Here is a 19,446-nt window from a genome sequence, read left to right as displayed (position 1 = left end):
TGTATATATAGGAGGTATACATATATTTTAACGGTGTGATGGAGAAAGCCCATCTTTAGTCCCTAGAATAAATTGTTAAATATTCAAGAATTTTGAGAGATGGTTGTGAAACCATAGATAGCCTGAACTTAACCATGATGGGACTGTTTCTGTCATAGGAACAAACTATAAATCAAGGCTCTTTTTTTTCCTTTCAGACACAGAGACCATAATTACATCACTGGATGGGTAGACATACAAATGTTTATGTTCATCAGTCTTGTGTAAATGTATTTGAATTACATAACTCGGCCCACGGAGGGGAAATACAAGCAAAGAAGCTTTATAGTAGTGATCTCTCCTTGATCCCAGATTTTGGTTTCTAAATATCATTGCTTACTAAAAGGAAAGACAGCATCTGAAGAAATGGCTGATTCCAGGCCTCATCAGGGGAAACAGAAGAGAAACCTGGAATGTCTCATACTAGAATGCAAGCGAATGCTCAGAAAATAATATGGGAAAAGGTACTGAATACTCTATGTACTGTAATGGTGGATAAACATCATTATACCTTTGTCAACATCCATGGAATGTATAGCACCAAGAGTGAACTGTAATGTAAACTATGGATTTGGAGTGGTAGTGATGTGTCATTGAGGGACATTGTAACAAATACACCAAATGGTGACGTATTCTGATAGTGGGGGATGCTGTGTGTAGGTGGGCGTGGCGGGGAATATGGGAAATCTCGGTGTCACTAACCATTGCAGTGAACCTAATACTTGTACAAAACATAAAGTCTGTTGAAAACATAAAAATAGAAAAAGAAAGAAAAAATAACACAAAACATAACATAGGAACTCACTTGAAATGGCTTCCAGAGGACAAATTGGAGACAACTGAGGATCTAAATAAAGAAGGAGCTAGCACTCTGGAAAACTGTGTGGAGGTTCCTCAAAGAATTAAAAATAGACCTGCCCTACGACCCAGCAATTGCACTGTTAGGGATTTACCCCGAAGATTCAGATGCAATGAAACGCCGGGGCACCTGCACCCCGATGTTTCTAGCAGCCATGTCCACAATAGCCAAACTGTGGAAGGAGCCTCAGTGCCCATCGAAAGATGAATGGATAAAGAAGATGTGGTTTATGTATACAATGGAATATTACTCAGCCATTAGAAATGACAAATACCCACCATTTGCTTCAATGTGGATGGAACTGGAGGGTATTATGCTGAGTGAAGTAAGTCAATCGGAGAAGGACAAACAGTGTATGTTCTCACTCATTTGGGGAATATGAATAATAGTGAAGGGGAATATAAGGGAAGGGAGAAGAAATGTGTGGGAGATATCAGAAAGGGACACAGAACATAAAGACTCCTAACTCTGGGAAATGAACTAGGGGTGGTGGAAGGGGAGGAGGGCGGGGGGTGGGGGTGAATGGGTGACGGGCACGGAGGGGGACACTTGACGGGATGAGCACTGGGTGTTATTCTGTATGTTGGTAAATTGAACACCAATAAAAATTAATTTATAAAAAAAAAAGAAGGAGCTAGGAGACTAACTTAGTAATATATGAAATCATACTGACATAAATAAATTAAATGTTTTAGAGAGAGAATGAAAAGCTCCCTAACAGTGGACGATTACTCATCAACATAGAAGAAATGATGGAATTAGAAAACCAACATTTTGGAGCCATCTTAGTAATAATGGTCTCAGTCAAATAGCATCCATGGCTGATAGAAGTAGTAGGTGAAAGTAGTAGGTGAAAGTGGCCAGCATTTACACTGTCACAAAGGCATCTTTCACCAGTCACTTCTTAATTACAAAATGAAAAAAAAACTTTACAGTACATTAAACCAATGAACACAACTTTAACCAAGTGTTCCAGGTCACCAATACCAGGGCCATATGCCTTCTGATATGGTGAAGCGTTGATGTGAACTTCCAGGTATAGGCTCAGAGAACTGACACGGGAAACAAGCTCCCCAGAGGTTATGAAATAGGTGATCCATGAACCACTGACTGCCTTGTCGATGGTTGCCCTTCAAGCTTTGAACCAACTTATGGCTGTGTGCTTCTGGAACATGCTTCCATTACCATTTGTATCTGAACACGTGTCTCTCTTTGATTTGTATAATTACATCTGCTAAAATTTGTCCTCCACACCTCAGAACCTCCCCCTGCATCAGAGACTTCCCATCACTGGCCCTCTAAGCTGTCCTTACTTGCCTTTGTGGGTATTCATTTCTTTAGAATTCTGGGAGTTAATCATCAGTTGCAGAAAATCGACTCGGTGCTGCAAGCAGAAAGAGAACTTTCAACAACAGAACATCACTTGTGAAGTCAGAAAGAAATTAGGGATGCAGGATTTCTTTCCTGAGAATATGGCCCCTTTAAGTCCAGAAGTCTGGCTTGTGTTACCCAAGTCATCAGTGAACAAAAACATCCAGCTCCAAAATCTTGGAGAGCAGGATGCTTCCCTGACAGGAATCCAGCTATTGTGTCCCACTGTTTTTTGGTTCTTGCTCCCTTGATCCTGAGCTTCTCTGGATTTTGAACACAGCTTCCTGGCCAAAGAGTGGCATGCTCTCTCTCTTGTCATGCTTGCTAACTCAGGAGAAAGTTCCTGACTTCAGTCCTTCCCCACCCCCCCCAGACTCATTTCTTAACGAATGGCCACAGACCAATAGCATGACTTCTGTAGAGTCCAGGGACAGCTTCTGTGTCATCATCTTCTAATGACCCACCCTCTGGAACTCATCTTCAGTGACATTCTGGGGTACCCAGCCCTGCCTCTCCCTCCTACACATATTCTAGCGCTGGTCATCAGGCCTGGGGAAGGCAAATCTGGCTTGGCCAGCTTGCAGCCTCAGTGCCCAGAGAGACTCCTGTCCACTCCAAACTATGGCAGGCTCAAATTTAACACACACTCTACTCTACCAGGTGCCTGATGGGACCTTCCCCTGGAGAAGGTGTGAGATAAGAAGCTTGGAATTGAAGGAATTCTTTGCCACTCTAACATCTGGGGAAATTTTAATATCAGAAAATTATTTTTACACAGGAAGTTGTACCCTTTGACAATTTTTTGAAGAGAAGAGGTAGTTTTTTTCTCTCATCAAATTTTATTGCCTGGCATAGTAGGTACCATGCTTATTATTAAATGTTAAACGTTGACTCTCTGACTCATTCTCTTTCCTCCTTCCCTGATCTCCATCTTCTTCATTCTCCTTAAAATGTTAGAGGTCTCCTGCTCTAAACCCTCCAGTTCTCTACCTACCTAAAAACATACTTAAATGACCACACTTGACAGTCCATGAAGCTGTCCCTGGACTCTATTGAAGTACACACTTCAATAAAACATCAAAGGTGAACACTCACATGTAACTACCACCGGATTACCTTTTGTTTATCTTTGAGGCGACTTTCCTTCATCCTTTTTACAGACTTTGTGAAAAAATCAGTAATTTTCTTTGGAAATAGCCAGATATTTAACATTTCATAAAGTGGAGTAAGGAATGGAAACAATACTGTAACGAAAAAGAACAATGGAAAGCACAGTGAAAATGCAAATTTTACCTGGAGCAATTATAACTTGGTCTACCAATCAGAGGATTAAAAGACACTGGGATTCTTTGAAACCCAGAGTCAGTCCCTCTAGATCTGTACTTGAATTTCAAGTCAATGGTTGAGCAAGGAGCTCATTTTGGGGTCCATCCCAGGACTCCAGGATCATGACCTGAAACCAGAGGCAGATGCTTAACCAACTGAGTCACCCAGAAACCCCTGGAATTGAATAAGTGTCCAAAATTATACCCTCTGTTCATGGGCAACTGATCTTTTTTTATATAAATTTATTTTTTATTGTTGTTCAGTTTGCCAACATATAGAATAACACCCAGTGCTCATCCTCTCAAGTGCCCCCTTCAGCGTGGGCAACTGATCTTGACAAGGTTTCTAAGACCATTCAAGTAAAAAAATAGTATTTTCCATGAATGTGCTCAACAAGAGAACAGTCCCATGCAAACAAGCCAACAAACAAAACCCAAAACAAAAAATAAAAAAAAGAGAGAAGAAAAATAAGTTTAATTCTTACTTCCTACAACAAATAAAAATAAAATAAATTTAAAATGGATCAAAGGCCCAAATATAAAAGTTAAAACTGTATAATAATCCTTAGGAGAAAACCAAGGGATAAATCTTCATGATCTCATATTTCTCATTGAATTTAAGATCTGACACCAAAAGCACAGAAATGAAGGAAAAATATATACATTATACATTATCAACATTAACAATTTTGTTGATGAACAGTGGGACCATAAATTGAATTATACATTGTAAAAGGGGGCCTCAATGTATGTGACATTTGATAGTAATAAAAAACTATTAAAAGTTTATAGTGATATAAACTATAACATTGTTGTAGAAAAGTGGGAGGTAAGCAACAAGGGAGAAAAGAAGGAAGGGAAGGAAAAAGGAAGAGAGGAAGAAAAGAAAATACATTAATGTACATACTTATGGAGAGTAAAAATGGATCAGGGAAATCAAATTTTAAGAGCTTCTTGGCATTTTCCACAAACGGATCTTGTGGGTTGTTGAGGGAATCAATGTTCACTCCAAACGACGTGCTGGTGATCACATCCATGCTGTAGGCTCCAAAGATGCTGTGAGAGAAACAAAGACATGAATACTTAAAATCAGCACCTCTTTACTATCCTTATCCAATGCTTGCAACAAGAAGTGCCTGTAGATTCCAATGTCCAGGCAAGACAAGAACCACACTTTGAGAACCACCTGATGGATCATCTAAAGAGTCTGTATGCCATCACACTCACTGATGAGGTGCTCGTGAGGTGCCAGTGACACAGCTGGCCTTGTGCTATGGGTGATGGGGATACCAGGGCAAGTTAGAGAGACCTCTGAGCTCAAGGAGCTTAATCTTGGAGGGATAGAGACCCCAAATCAGGCAAATTATACAAGTGTGTTTTGAGTAAGGGCAGTAGAAGGTGGATAATCACTGTGTCTGAGCAGGACAAATGGTGGAATAACTAACGCTTCCTCAGGGAGTCAGGAAAGGTGAAACTGATCTGGATCTTCTCTCACCACAGTCTCTGTGCTCTCGGAGCTGAGTCCTCTTTAGCACGTTACAGAACACCAACACCCTGTTCTGTGATGCCAGGAATACCATCCCTTTTTTCTACACCTCTGCTAAGTCTCCTGAAAGACCCACTTTGTCTCATCTCCATTGATCTGAGATTGCCCTGAGGACTCACCCATTTCTGGAAAAAGTAAGAACTGAGAATGTTCCTAGTTAAAAAATATATATTAAATCACACCAAAACTGACTTAGGGGATGCCATAGCTAAGTGATCATATGCTACTAGTTTTGCCAGGACAGTCCTAATATGCATCCGTTCATCCTGCAATATTAAAATATATCCCGTGGCACCCAGGTGGCTCAGTCAGTTGAATGGCTACCTTCCACCTTCTTCCCAGTCATGATCTCTTGGTCCTGGGATCCAGCCCCACTTTGGGCTTCCTGCTCAGGGTGGCAGTCTGCTACTCCCTCTGCTCCTGCCCCCTGCATGGGCTTGCTCTCTCTCTCTCTCTCTTTCTCTCAAATAAATAAGTGAAACTTTTTGTAAAAATAAAATATATCTCAATTTAGGCTAATAACTCAATTTAGGCTACTTTTTCACCCTACCCATCCCATGTGCAAGGCCTTCTCCCTTTTGAGTTTGAAAGATGGACAAGTGGTCATAAAAGTTAATATTTAGTACTTTGCTTATATACTCAACAAAATCAGGAAGGGATTTAAGTTGTCCCAAGTTCCACGTGAAAACTTTCTTGCCCCATCCAGTGCCCAGCAATATGTACCAAGTGGTCCCCACCACCACCATTCATTACTCTGTACACTCAAAGATTTGGAAAAATTGTGTTTCCTTATTTTCAAGCACATATTTTTGTCTTCCACCATATCCAAGGTGACAATCAAGCAGATGAATTAATCCTGCCTCATGTACACAAAAGAAGACCCTCTCCCTCCTGGCTGCTCTGCCTTTTTAGGCGAGCTACCTCTCCTTGGCTGGCCCATTGGGGTTGTAACACTACACGTCTACTTCAGCTTCTTTGCTGGGGTAATTCAACAGTGGGAATTGGGCTCTGTGGCAGCAGCTGGAAAGTGTTGTGACAGAGTTGGAATTCCAGCAGCCCCACTCCTACTTACTCTTTCAAGCTGATGGCTTTGCCTTTCTCTGCCTCCTTCCTCAGGTTCCTCACCAACACATCTCCATACTGGCCAATGATGGGAAACATCTACACACAAAATACAACACCATCTGAAGTTAAATCCAGAATGAAGTCCTAGAATGACATGGCTTTCACAAATATGGATCAGGAAAGGACATTTAATAACAAGTTTTATCATGTCTCTTCTAGGACATGAGGATAAAAGACCATGTTTAGGAAGCCCAAATACAGCAGAGTACCACTTACAGGTGGACTACAATCTTAGTTTCTACTTATCCCCAGGTGCATTCATTACTTCCTAATGAAAAGACCTCTTCTTTTCTTACCTCCTTGAGCTTTCCGCTGGTGAAAGTTGGAGACAGCAATGTTCGTATTCTCTTCCATTCTTCATCCTCAGACACAGTGATGGCACTTTTCATAAATCCCAGTGGACCAAAAGACTAGAGTCAAAGCAAAACACATTTTGCCCTACATAAGTTTTGTAGGTCTCCACAGTTCGGAAAATTTGTTAAACAGGCATCTATTACTCACCAAACATTTAGTGAGTGTCTCCTTAGTAGCGGTCCCTATGCTAGATACTCAATAGATATTTATCCGAAATGCTTAGTTTCCTGTGAGGCTGAAGGAGGCAGCACTACACTACCTGTAGTGTTTCCAGCTTTATATTCCAATCTCCTTTTCAGTGTAAATATGGTATGGAAAATTTGGCAGGGAAACTACTCCTCCAGGAGAATAAACTGGATTAATACCTAATACATTCTCCCAAGGTGTGCAGGGTAGAATTGCATTGTAAGATAGCCAGATGGCCTGGCAAACTGTGTGTTGCTTCAGAGAAGTTCTGCCTTCAAATATAGCCGTAGCATGAGAAACTCAAAAAACAGATGCGTAATATGGTGTTTTTTTTAAATAGTAGTTTACCCTAAAAAGATAGTAATCTATTTGCTATTCTCAAGAAATGATACAGTTACATGGAAATCCTTTCCCCTGTGTTTTCCCCAAAGGGACCTAGGGAAAAGAGAGAGATAATTCTGTTTCTCATGTTGGGACTGGCCTATCAAGCCAACAACCTTGACTCTTTCTACCATTTTCCAAAAGTATATTTTGTTTTAATGTGGGTATCTCCAAAACCATTTCATGATAAAAATTCACAAAAGAGCGCAGCCCCAGTGACCCAGCGGTTTAGTGCTGCCTTCAGCCCGGGGTGTGATCCTGGAGGCCCGGGATCAAGTCCCGCGTCGAGCTCCCTGTGTGGAGCCTGCTTCTCCCTCTGTCTGTGTCTCTGCCTCTGTGTGTGTGTGTGTGTCTGTCATGAATAAATAAATAAAATCTTTTTTAAAATTCACAAAAGAACTAGAAACAGAAGAACTCTACTTCAACTTAACAAAGATCATCAAAAAACCTTATAGCACACATCAACTCGGTGAGGAAGAATTGATGTGATATCACCAAGATGATGAGTAGTGACTGTTCCTGCAGCCACGTGAGTGTACACAGACAGCCCAGACATTCAAAGTACCCATGTGCCCATCACTTAGCCCAGCCCTGTTGGGAGCATGTGCCTGGTTTCAGCCCCCACAGATGAGTGTGTGTGTAGCACCAACTCTGGCCACCATTCTGCTTGCCCTAGTCCCCTGGCACTGGATCTGGTGATGCTACTGAGGACCCCAATAGCCACTGCATCCACAAGAACCCTCCACTGTGCTTCCTGTCAAGGATCATGCAATTGCTGATGGATTGTGGCCCTCAAATACCGGAAACACCATCCCCTCCTGGATTATTTCAGATTATCCAGAGTGGGGTAAAAGAAAATGAAAAAAAAAAAAAAAAACCTAGGGAAAAAACCCTACAGGATTTATAGGACACCATCAGGTAAAAGAATGTGCACATTATGGGGATCCCAGTAGAGGAAAAGAGAAGTGGACAGAATGCTTACCTAAAGAAATAATGGCCGAAAACTTCCCAAACTGAGGGAAATGCACAGAAATCTTGGGATATGTAGTTCTCAATCAGATTGAATTCAAAAAAAGATTCCACCAAGACACATGATAATAAAATTGTCAAAAATTGAAGACAAAAAAATTAGAGACAAAGAAAAAATCTTGACAGGAGCAAGAAACAAGGGGCACATCACATAAAAGGCAGAAACCTCTTTCACCTCAGCCTTAGCAACTTTTACTAGACACATCACTGGAGGCAAGGGAAACAAAAACAAAAACATATTATTGGGACTTCATCAAGATGAAAAGCTCCTGCATAGTGAAGGAAACAATCAACAAAACTAAAAGACAACCTTTAGAATGGGAGAAGACATTTGCAAATTATATATCTGATAAAAGATTGGGATCCGGAGGAGGGGCAAGATGGCGGAAGAGTAGGGTCCCCAAATCGCCTGTCCCCACCAAATTACCTAGATAACCTTCAAATCATCCTGAAAATCTACGAATTCGGCCTGAGATTTAAAGAGAGAACAGCTGGAACGCTACAGTGAGAAGAGTTCGCGCCTCTATCAAGGTAGGAAGACGGGGAAAAAGAAATAAAGAAACAAAAGGCCTCTAAGGGGGAGGGGCCCGCGAGGAGCCGGGATAAGGCCGGAGCGAGTGTCCCCAGGACAGGAGAGCCCCGTCCCGGATAAGCAGGAGCTGCACCAACCTTCCCGGGCGGAAAGGCGCCGGCAGGGAGTTAGAGCAGGACCCAGGAGGGCGGGAATGCCCTCGGGCTCCCTGGGACACTAACAGACACCTGCGCCCCGGGAGAGTGCGCCGAGCTCCCTAAGGGCTGCAGCGCGCACGGCGGCGGGACCCGGAGCAGCTCCGAGGGGCTCGGGCGGCAGCTCCGCGGAGGGGGCTGCGCGGATCCGGGAGCAGCTCGGCGGCGGCGGCGGCTCGGGCAGAGGAAGAAACTCCGTGCGGAGGGGGCTACGGGAGCAGCTCGGAGGGGCTCGGGCGAAGGCTCCACGGAGGGGGCTGCACGGCCGGGAGCGCGAATCCAACAGCGCAGGCTCCGGAGCACAGGGCACCGGGACACAGCCTAGGATTCGGCCTCCCCCCGGGACAGGCAGAGGCCGGGAGGGCCCAGGATGCTCCTGCCCGGAGCTGAGCAGATCAGCGGCCCCGCCCCGGAGCCTCCAGGCCCTGCAGACAGAGAGCGTTACTGCAGGCGCTGAATCCAGGTTTCCAGAGCTGCCATAGCCACTGTGTCTGTTCCTCTTGGGGCCTCAAGGGGTAAACAACCCCCACTGAGCCCTGCACCAGGCAGGGGCAGAGCAGCTCCCCCAAGTGCTAACACCTGAAAATCAGCACAGCAGGCCCCTCCCCCCAGAAGACCAGCTAGACAGACCACTTCCAGGAGAAGTCAAGGGACTTAAAGTATACAGAATCAGAAGATACTCCCCCGTGTTTATTGTCTTTGTTTTTTTTTTTCTCTTTTTGATTTCTGATTGCTTCCCCCACCCCCTTTTTTCACCTTTCTTTTTTCTTTCTCTTTTTCTTCTCTTTTTTTCCTTTTTTTCTTCTTTTTTCTTTTTTCTTTTTCTCTTTTCTTTCCTTCTCTCTCTCTTTTTTTCTCCTTTCCCCAATATAACTTATTTTTGGCCACTCTGCACTGAGCAAAATGACTAGAAGGAAAACCTCACCTCAAAAGAAAGAATCAGAAACAGTCCTCTCTCCCACAGAGTTACAAAATCTGGATTACAATTCAATGTCAGAAAGCCAATTCAGAAGCACTATTATACAGCTACTGGTGGCTCTAGAAAAAAGCATAAAGGACTCAAGAGACTTCATGACTGCAGAATTTAGATCCAATCAGGCAGAAATTAAAAATCAATTGAATGAGATGCAATCCAAACTAGAAGTCCTAACGATGAGGGTTAACGACGTGGAAGAACGAGTGAGTGACATAGAAGACAAGTTGATGGCAAAGAGGGAAACTGAGGAAAAAAGAGACAGACCATTAAAAGACCATGATGACAGATTAAGGGAAATAAACGACAGTCTGAGGAAGAAAAACCTACATTTAACTGGGGTTCCCCAGGGCGCCGAAAGGGACAGAGGACAAGAATATGTATTTGAACAAATCATAGCTGAAAACTTTCCTAATCTGGGAAGGGAAACAGGCATTCAGATCCAGGAAATAGAGAGATCCCCCCTAAAATCAGTAAAAACCGTTCAACACCTCGACATTTAATAGTGAAACTTGCAAATTCCAAAGATAAGGAGAAGATCCTTAAAGCAGCAAGAGACAAGAAATCCCTGACTTTTATGGGGAGGAGTATTAGGGTAACAGCAGACCTCTCCACAGAGACCTGGCAGGCCAGAAAGGGCTGGCAGGATATATTCAGGGTCCTAAATGAGAAGAACATGCAACCAAGAATACTCTATCCAGCAAGGCTCTCATTCAAAATGGAAGGAGAGATAAAGAGCTTCCAAGACAGGCAGGAACTGAAAGAATATGTGACCTCCAAAGCAGCTCTGCAAGAAATTTTAAGGGGGACTCTTAAAATTCCCCTTTAAGAAGAAGTTCAGTGGAACAATCCACAAAAACAAGGACTGAATAGATATCATGATGACACTAAACTCATATCTGTCAATAGTAACTCTGAACGTGAACAGGCTTAATGACCCCATCAAAAGGCGCAGGGTTTCAGACTGGATAAAAAAAGTAGGACCCATCTATTTGCTGTCTACAAGAGACTCATTTTAGACAGAAGGACACCTACAACCTGAAAATAAAAGGTTGGAGAACCATTTACCATTCAAATGGTCCTCAAAAGAAAGCAGGGGTAGCCATCCTTATATCAGATAAACTAAAATTTACCCCGATGACTATAGTGAGAGATGAAGAGGGACACTATCTCATACTTAAAGGATCTATCCAACAAGAGGACTTAACAATCCGCAATATATATGCCCCGAATGTGGGAGCTGCCAAATATTTAAACGAATTATTAACCAAAGTGAAGAAATAATTAGATAATAATACACTTATACTTGGTGACTTCAATCTAGCTCTTTCTACCCTCGATAGGTCTTCTAAGCACAACATCTCCAAAGAAACGAGAGCTTTAAATGATACACTGGACCAGATGGATTTCACAGATATCTACAGAACTTTACATCCAAACTCAACTGAATACACATTCTTCTCAAGTGCACATGGAACTTTCTCCAGAATAGAGCACATCCTTGGTCAGAAATCGGGTCTGAACCGATACCAAAAGATTGGGATCGTCCCCTGCATATTCTCAGACCATAACGCCTTGAAATTAGAACTAAATCACAACAAGAAGTTTGGAAGGACCTCAAACACGTGGAGGTTAAGGACCATCCTGCTAAAGGATGAAAGGGTCAACCAGGAAATTAAGGAAGAATTAAAAAGATTCATGGAAACTAATGAGAATGAAGATACAACCGTTCAAAATCTTTGGGATGCAGCAAAAGCAGTCCTGAGGGGGAATACATCGCAATACAAGCATTCATTCAAAAACTGGAAAAAACTCAAATACAAAAGCTAACCTTAAACATAAAGGAGCTAGAGAAAAAACAGCAAATGGACCCTACGCCCAGCAGAAGAAGAGAGTTAATTAAAATTCGAGCAGAACTCAACGAAATCGAGACCAGAAGAACTGCGGAACAGATCAACAGAACCAGGAGTTGGTTCTTTGAAAGAATTAATAAGATAGATAAACCATTAGCCTTCCTTATTAAAAAGAAGAGAGAGAGAAGACTCAAATTAATAAAATCATGAATGAGAGGGGCAAGATGGCGGAAGAGTAGGGTCCCCATGTCACCTGTCCCCAACAAATTACCTAGATAACCTTCAAACCATCCTGAAAATCTACGAATTCGGCCTGAGATTTAAAGAGAGACCAGCTGGAATGCTACAGTGAGAAGAGTTCGTGCTTCTATCAAGGTAGGAAGACGGGGAAAAATAAAGAAACAAAAGGCCTCCAGGGGGAGGGGCCCCGCGAGGAGCCGGGATAAGGCCGGAGCGAGTGTCCCCAGGACAGGAGAGCCCCGTCCCGGAGAAGCAGAAGCTGCACCAATCTTCCTGGGCGGAAAGGCGCCCGCAGGGAGTTAGAGCAGGACCCAGGAGGGCGGGGATGCCCTCAGGCTCCCTGGGACACTAACAGACACCTGCGCGCCCAGGAGAGTGCACCGAGCTCCCTAAGGGCTGCAGCAGGCACACATTGACCCGGGAGCAGCTCGGCGGGGCTCGGGCTCGGCTCTGCGCGGAGGGGGCTGCGCGGTTCCGGGAGCAGCTCGGCGGCGGCGGCTCGGGCAGAGGAAGAGGCTACGTGCGTAGGGGGCTGCGCGACTACCGGACCAGCTCAGAAGGGCTCGGGCGGCGACTCAGCGGAGGGGGCTGCACGGCCTGGAGCGCGAATCCAGCAGGGCAGGCCCGGGAGCACAGGGCGCCTTCCCCCGGGACAGGCAGAGGCCGGGAGGGCCCAGGACAGCGAGGACGCTCCTGCCCCGAGCTGAGCAGATCAGCGGCCCCGCCCCGGAGCCTCCAGGCCCTGTAGACGGAGAGCTCCGGAGTTACTGCTGAACTCAGTAACTGGGTTATGGAGGGTTACTGGGCTGAATCCAGGTTTCCAGAGCTGCCTAATCACTGTGGCTGTTCCTCCTGGGGCCTCACGGGGTAAACAACCCCCACTGAGCCCTGCAGCAGGCAGGGGGCAGAGCAGCTCCCCCAAGTGCTAACACCTGAAAATCAGCACAGCAGGCCCCTCCCCCAGAAGACCAGCTAGACGGACCACTTCCAGGAGAAGTCAAGGGACTTGAAGTATACAGAATCAGAAGATACTCACCCGTGTTTTTTTTTTTCTTCTTTTAGATTTCTGACTGCTTCCCCCACCCCTTTTTTTTCACCTTTCTTTCTTTTTATTTCTCTTTTTCTTCTCTTTTTTCCTTCTTTTTCTTATTTCTGTTTCTCTTTTCTTTCCTTCTCTCTCTCTCTTTTTCTCCTTTTCCCAATACAACTTGTTTTTGGCCACTCTACACTGAGCAAAATGACTAGAAGGAAAACCTCAACTCAAAAGAAAGAATCAGAAACAGTCCTCTCTCCCACAGAGTTACAAAATCTGGATTACAATTCAATGTCAGAAAGCCAATTCAGAAGCACTATTATACAGCTACTGGTGGCTCTAGAAAAAAGCATAAAGGACTCAAGAGACTTCATGACTGCAGAATTTAGATCCAATCAGGCAGAAATTAAAAATCAATTGAATGAGATGCAATCCAAACTAGAAGTCCTAACGATGAGGGTTAACGAGGTGAAAGAACGAGTGAGTGACATAGAAGACAAGTTGATGGCAAAGAGGGAAACTGAGGAAAAAGAGACAGACAATTAAAAGACCATGAAGAGGGGAGGGGCAAGATGGCGGAAGAGCAGGGTCCCCAAATCACCTGTCCCCACCAAATTACCTAGATAACCTTCAAACCATCCTGAAAATTTACGAATTCGGCCTGAGATGTAAAGAGAGACCAGCTGGAATGCTACAGTGAGAAGAGTCCGCGCTTCTATCAAGGTAGGAAGACGGGGAAAGAGAAATAAAGGAACAAAAGGCCTCCGAGGGGGAGGGGCCCCGGAGGAGCCGGGCTGAGGCCGGGGCGAGTGTCCCCAGGACAGGAAAGCCCCGTCCCGGAGGAGCAGGAGCTGCACCAACCTTCCCGGACTGGCGGAAAGGGGCTCGCAGGGAGTTGGAGCAGGACCCAGGAGGGCGGGGATGCCCTCGGGCTCCCGGGGACACTAACAGACACCTGCGAGCGCAGGAGAGTGCTTCGAGCTCCCTAAGGGCTGCAACACGAGCTCCCTAAGGGCTGCAACACGCACCAGAGCAGTTCGGAGGGGCTCGGGAGGGGCTCCAGGGAGGGAGCTGCGGGGCGGGAGCGCAAATCCAACAACGCAGGCCCCGGAGCACAGGGCGCCGGGACACAGCCCAGGATCCGGCCTCCCCCGGGACAGGCAGAGGCCGGGAGGGCCCAGGACAGCAAGGACGCTCCTGCCCCGAACTGAGCAGATCAGCGGCCCCGCCCCGGAGCCTCCAGGCCCCGCAGATGGAAAGCCGAGAGCCCCGAGCCCCGTAGTTCCTGCGGAGGCTGAATCCAGGCTTCCAGAGTTGCCATAGCAACTGCAACTGTTCCTCCTGAGACCTCACGGGGTAAACAACCCCCGCTGAGCCCTGCAGCAGGCAGGAGCAGAGCAGATCCCCCAAGTGCTAACACCTGAAAATCAGCGCAACAGGCCCCTCCCCCAGAAGACCAGCTGGACGGACCAGTTCCAGGGGAAGTCAAGGGACTTAAAGTCTACAGAAATACTCCCCGTGTTTTTTTTTTCTTTTCTTTTTTCTATTCTTTTTGATTTGTGATTGCTTCCCCCACCCCCCCTTTTTTTTTACCTTTCTTTCTTTTTCTTTCCCTTTTTCTTCTCTTCTTTCCTTTTTCTTTTCTTTTTCTTTTTTCTTTTTCTCTTTTCTTTCCTTCTCTCTCTTTCTCTCCTTTTCCCAACAACTTGTTTTTGGCCACTCCGCACTGAGCAAAATGACTAGAAGGAAAACCTCACCTCAAAAGAAAGAATCAGAAACAGCCCTCTCTCCCACAGAGCTACAAAATCTGGATTACAATTCAATGTCAGAAAGCCAATTCAGAAGCACTATTATACAGCTACTGGTGGCTCTAGAAAAAAGCATTAAGGACTCACGAGACTTCATGACTGCAGAATTTAGATCCAATCAGGCAGAAATTAAAAATCAACTGAATGAGATGCAATCCAAACTAGAAGTCCTAACGACGAGGGTTAACGAGGTGGAAGAACGAGTGAGTGACATAGAAGACAAGTTAATGGCAAAGAGGGAAACTGAGGAAAAAAGAGACAAACAATTAAAGGACCATGAAGACAGATTAAGGGAATTAAATGACACCCTAAGGAAGAAAAACCTACGTTTAATTGGGGTTCCCGAGGGCGCCGAAAGGGACAGAGGGCCAGAATATGTATTTGAACAAATCCTAGCTGAAAACTTTCCCAATCTGGGAAGGGAAACAGGCATTCAGATCCAGGAAATAGAGAGATCCCCCCCTAAAATCAATAAAAACCGTTCAACACCTCGACATCTAATAGTGAAGCTTGCAAATTCCAAAGATAAAGAGAAGATCCTTAAAGCAGCAAGAGACAAGAAGTCCCTGCTTTCATGGGGAGGAATATTAGGGTAACAGCAGACCTCTCCACAGAGACGTGGCAGGCCAGAAAGGGCTGGCAGGATATATTCAGGGTCCTAAATGAGAAGAACATGCAACCAAGAATACTTTATCCAGCAAGGCTCTCATTCAAAATGGAAGGAGAGATAAAGAGCTTCCAAGACAGGCAGGAACTGAAAGAATATGTGACCTCCAAAGCAGCTCTGCAAGAAATTTTAAGGGGGACTCTTAAAATTCCCCTTTAAGAAGAAGTTCAGTGGAACAATCCACAAAAACAAGGACTGAATAGATATCATGATGACACTAAACTCATATCTGTCAATAGTAACTCTGAACGTGAACGGGCTTAATGACCCCATCAAAAGGCGCAGGGTTTCAGACTGGATAAAAAATCAGGACCCATCTATTTGCTGTCTACAAGAGACTCATTTTAGACAGAAGGACACCTACAACCTGAAAATAAAAGGTTGGAAAACCATTTACCATTCAAATGGTTCTCAAAAGAAAGCAGGGGTAGCCATCCTTATATCAGATAAACTAAAATTCACTCCGAAGACAGTAGTGAGAGATGAAGAGGGACACTATCTCATACTTAAAGGATCTATCCAACAAGAGGACTTAACAATCCTCAATATATATGCCCCGAATGTGGGAGCTGCCAAATACTTAAACGAATTATTAACCAAAGTAAAGAAATACTTAGATAATAATACACTTATACTTGGTGACTTCAATCTAGCTCTCTCTACCCTTGATAGGTCTTCTAAACACAACATCTCCAAAGAAACGAGAGCTTTAAATGATACACTGGACCAGATAGATTTCACAGATATCTACAGAACTTTACATCCAAACTCAACTGAATACACATTCTTCTCAAGTGCACATGGAACTTTTTCCAGAATAGACCACATACTGGGTCACAAATCAGGTCTTAACCAATACCAAAAGATTGAGACCATCCCCTGCATATTCTCAGACCATAACGCCTTGAAATTAGAACTCAATCACAAGAAGAAGTTTGGAAGGACCTCAAACACGTGGAGGTTAAGGACCATCCTGCTAAAAGATAAAAGGGTCAACCAGGAAATTAAGGAAGAATTAAAAAGATTCATGGAAACTAATGAGAATGAAGATACAACTGTTCAAAATCTTTGGGATGCAGCAAAAGCAGTCCTGAGGGGGAAATACATCGCAATACAAGCATCCATTCAAAAACTGGAAAGAACTCAAATACAAAAGCTAACCTTACACATAAAGGAGCTAGAGAAGAAGCAGCAAATCGACCCGACGCCCAGCAGAAGAAGAGAGTTAATTAAAATTCGAGCAGAACTCAACGAAATTGAGACCAGAAGAACTGTGGAACAGATCAATAGAACCAGGAGTTGGTTCTTTGAAAGAATTAATAAGATAGATAAACCATTAGCCAACCTTATTAAAAAGAAGAGAGAGAAGACTCAAATTAATAAAATCATGAATGAGAAAGGAGAGATCACTACCAACACCAAGGAAATACAAATGATTTTAAAAACATATTATGAACAGCTCTACGCCAATAAATTAGGCAATCTAGAAGAAATGGACGCATTCCTGGAAAGCCACAAACTACCAAAACTGGAGCAGGAAGAAATAGAAAACCTGAACAGGCCAATAACCAGGGAGGAAATTGAAGAAGTCATCAAAAACCTCCCAAGACACAAGAGTCCAGGGCAAGATGGCTTCCCAGGGGAATTCTATCAAACGTTTAAAGAAGAAATCATACCTATTCTACTAAAGCTGTTTGGAAAGATAGAAAGAGATGGAGTACTTCCAAATTCATTCTATGAGGCCAGCATCACCTTCATTCCAAAACCAGACAAAGACCCCACCAAAAAGGAGAATTACAGACCAATATCCCTGATGAACATGGATGCAAAAATTCTCAACAAGATACTAGCCAATAGGATCCAACAACACATTAAGAAAAGTATTCACCATGACCAAGTAGGATTTATCCCCGGGATGCAAGGCTGGTTCAACACTCGTAAGACAATCAATGTGATTCATCATATCAGCAAGAGAAAAACCAAGAACCATATGATCCTCTCATTAGATGCAGAGAAAGCATTTGACAAAATACAGCATCCATTCCTGATCAAAACTCTTCAGAGTGTAGGGATAGAGGGAACTTTCCTCGATATCTTAAAAGCCATCTACGAAAAGCCCACAGCAAATATCATTCTCAGTGGGGAAGCACTGGGAGCCTTTCCCCTAAGATCAGGAACCAGACAGGGATGTCCACTCTCACCACTGCTATTCAACATAGTATTGGAAGTCCTAGCCTCAGCAATCAGACAACAAAAAGACATTAAAGGCATTCAAATTGGCAAAGAAGAAGTCAAACTCTCCCTCTTCGCCGATGACATGATACTCTACATAGAAAACCCAAAAGCCTCCACCCCAAGATTGCTAGAACTCATACAGCAATTTGGTAGCCTGGCAGGATACAAAATCAATGCCCAGAAATCAATGGCATTCCTATACACTAACAATGAGACTGAAGAAAGAGAAATTAAGGAGTCAATCCCATTTACAATTGCACCCAAAAGCATAAGATACCTAGGAATAAACCTAACCAAAGAGGTAAAGGATCTATACCCTAAAAACTATAGAACACTTCTGAAAGAAATTGAGGAAGACACAAAGAGATGGAAAAATATTCCATGCTCATGGATTGGCAGAATTATTATTTTTTTTTTATAAATTAATTTTTATTGGTGTTCAATTTACCAACATACAGAATAACACCCAGTGCTCATCCCGTCAAGTGTACCCCTCCGTGCGGATTGGAGAATTAATATTGTGAAAATGTCAATGCTACCCAGGGCGATTTACACGTTCAATGCAATCCCTATCAAAATACCATGGACTTTTTTCAGAGACTTAGAACAAATTATTTTAAGATTTGTGTGGAATCAGAAAAGACCCCGAATAGCCAGGGGAATTTTAAAAAAGAAAACCATAGCTGGGGGCATTACAATGCCAGATTTCAGGTTGTACTACAAAGCTGTGGTCATCAAGACAGTGTGGTACTGGCACAAAAACAGACACATAGACCAATGGAACAGAATAGAGAATCCAGAAGTGGACCCTGAACTTTATGGTCAACTAATATTCGACAAAGGAGGAAAGACGATCCACTGGAAGAAAGACAGTCTCTTCAATAAATGGTGCTGGGAAAATTGGTCATCCACATGCAGAAGAATGAAACTAGACCACTCTCTTGCACCATACAGAAAGATAAACTCAAAATGGATGAAAGATTTAAATGTGAGACAAGACTCCATCAAAATCCTAGAGGAGAACACAGGCAACACCCTTTTTGAACTTGGCCACAGTAACTTCTTGCAAGATACATCCACGCAAGCAAAAGAATCAAAAGCAAAAATGAACTATTGGGACTTCATCAAGATAAGAAGCTTTTGCACAGCAAAGGATACAGTCAACAAAACTCAAAGACAACCTACAGAATGGGAGAAGATATTTGCAAATGACATATCAGATAAAGGGCTAGTTTCCAAAATCTATAAAGAACTTATTAAACTTAACACCAAAGAAACAAACAATCCAATCATGAAATGGGCAAAAGACATGAAGAGAAATCTCACAGAGGAAGACATAGACATGGCCAACATGCACATGAGAAAATGCTCTGCATCACTTGCCATCAGGGAAATACAAATCAAAACCACAATGAGATACCACCTCACACCAGTGAGAATGGGGAAAATTAATAAGGCAGGAAACAACAAATGTTGGAGAGGATGTGGAGAAAAGGGAAGCCTCTTACACTGTTGGTGGGAATGTGAACTGGTGCAGCCACTCTGGAAAACTGTGTGGAGGTTCCTCAAAGAATTAAAAATAGACCTGCCCTACGACCCAGCAATTGCACTGTTAGGGATTTACCCCGAAGATTCAGATGCAATGAAACGCCGGGGCACCTGCACCCCGATGTTTCTAGCAGCCATGTCCACAATA

At 43.7% G+C, this 19,446-nt stretch overlaps 1 protein-coding gene across 3 annotated transcripts in view; it reads right to left on the bottom strand.

The window, feature by feature from the left end:
- LOC129519426 (cytochrome P450 3A12-like) overlaps positions 1–19,446 on the bottom strand; it is a 53,268-nt gene that overhangs the window by 18,310 nt on the left and 15,512 nt on the right. For all 3 annotated transcript variants that reach the window (XM_055339920.1, XM_055339921.1, XM_055339922.1), the window contains exons 5-9: positions 6,562–6,675; positions 6,213–6,301; positions 4,502–4,650; positions 3,386–3,513; positions 2,216–2,282 (exon numbers count right to left, since the gene is read on the bottom strand). In XM_055339920.1, coding sequence (XP_055195895.1) covers positions 2,216–2,282; positions 3,386–3,513; positions 4,502–4,650; positions 6,213–6,301; positions 6,562–6,675 — 547 coding nt within the window. The remainder of the gene's footprint in view (positions 1–2,215; positions 2,283–3,385; positions 3,514–4,501; positions 4,651–6,212; positions 6,302–6,561; positions 6,676–19,446) is intronic.

This window comes from Nyctereutes procyonoides, unplaced genomic scaffold (genome assembly GCF_905146905.1).
Source record: "Nyctereutes procyonoides isolate TBG_1078 unplaced genomic scaffold, NYPRO_anot_genome, whole genome shotgun sequence".
Taxonomy (NCBI): Eukaryota; Metazoa; Chordata; class Mammalia; order Carnivora; family Canidae; genus Nyctereutes; species Nyctereutes procyonoides.
Note: the sequence above shows the minus strand (reverse complement) of the source record. Positions and strands in the feature narration are given on the sequence as shown.